The sequence below is a fragment of the Lottia gigantea genome (genome assembly GCF_000327385.1).
Source record: "Lottia gigantea unplaced genomic scaffold LOTGIsca_14123, whole genome shotgun sequence".
Lineage (NCBI taxonomy): Eukaryota > Metazoa > Mollusca > Gastropoda > Lottiidae > Lottia > Lottia gigantea.
In genome coordinates this window covers 1-1,151 of record NW_008707638.1, presented here as the reverse complement: position 1 = coordinate 1,151, position 1,151 = coordinate 1, and the positions used below count along the sequence as shown (strand labels likewise).

The 1,151-nt window shown below is 33.5% G+C and overlaps 1 protein-coding gene across 1 annotated transcript; it reads left to right on the top strand.

The window, feature by feature from the left end:
• Positions 1-90: 90 nt before the first annotated feature.
• Positions 91-1,043, top strand: LOTGIDRAFT_177051 (hypothetical protein; the record flags this gene model as incomplete). Its single annotated transcript, XM_009049961.1, has 2 exons — positions 91-535; positions 958-1,043. The coding sequence occupies 2 exons, from the start codon at positions 91-93 to the stop codon at positions 1,041-1,043; spliced, it is 531 nt and encodes a 176-aa protein (XP_009048209.1).
• Positions 1,044-1,151: the final 108 nt, after the last annotated feature.

The following is a 1,151-nucleotide window of genomic DNA, read 5'->3' as shown; positions in this document are numbered from 1 at the left end:
CTTTTAAAAACTGGAAATGGTGGGTACACGTCGCATGCTGGTGGAAATTATGTATATTGTGACGCAACTAACGCTGCCGTTTACACAGACATGACGGCAGATCTGGTCAGAAACTACGCAATAAATGGTATTCAATATGATGATCATATGAGTTTACCAAGTGGATTTGCCCACGTTGACGCGCTTTCTCACTCACAACATTATAGAGTAATGGAGGACTTTATGACACAAATTAAAAATAGTGTAAAAGCTGCAAGAAGAAATGCAATCGTATCCTACTCGCCGTCTACTATTGAATTTTCACAATCTCACCATAATGTGGACTGGGAAAATTATCTACAGCATGGCGTCGTGGATGAGATAGTGCCACAGTATTACCGTTCATCGTCCAACGACTACAAAATCATCATCAACCGAGATATTCCACGACTTCATGGGCACCAAACGTCATTGATCGGGGGAATTCGACTCTCAGAATCAGGGCCACGGACACCAGCTGGAGAGGTTCAGAAGATGATTGACTTATCGTATGCTAGTAAGTTTAAAGGAGTATCCTTGGTGATGATATTATTACCCGTGTATATAAACCACCTAAACTTAACAAATGTTGATGTTGTATTATTACATATATCGTAAACTTCAATAAAAGTAATTTGAATAAGTAACAATTTTTTTAAAGGAGTATCTTTCTGGTTTGGTGATGATATTATTACTGGTATATATAAACCACCTAAACTTAACAAATGTTGATGTTGTATTATTACATATATCGTAAACTTCAATAAAAGTAATTTGAATAAGTAACAATTTTTTTAAAGGAGTATCTTTCTGGTTTGGTGATGATATTATTACTGGTGTATATAAACCACCTAAACTTAACAAATGTTGATGTTGTATTATTACATATATCGTAAACTTCAATAAAAGTAATTTGAATAAGTAACAATTTTTTTAAAGGAGTATCTTTCTGGTTTGGTGATGATATTATTACTGGTGTATATAAACCACCTAAACTATTAACAAATGTTGATGTTGTATTATAACATGTATATGGCATATTCAATAAAGATATTAGAATAAGCAACAATTTTACCTGTCGCATCANAATATGGAGTTTTGACTGATTTTATATTAAGCCGAAACAAAGACAT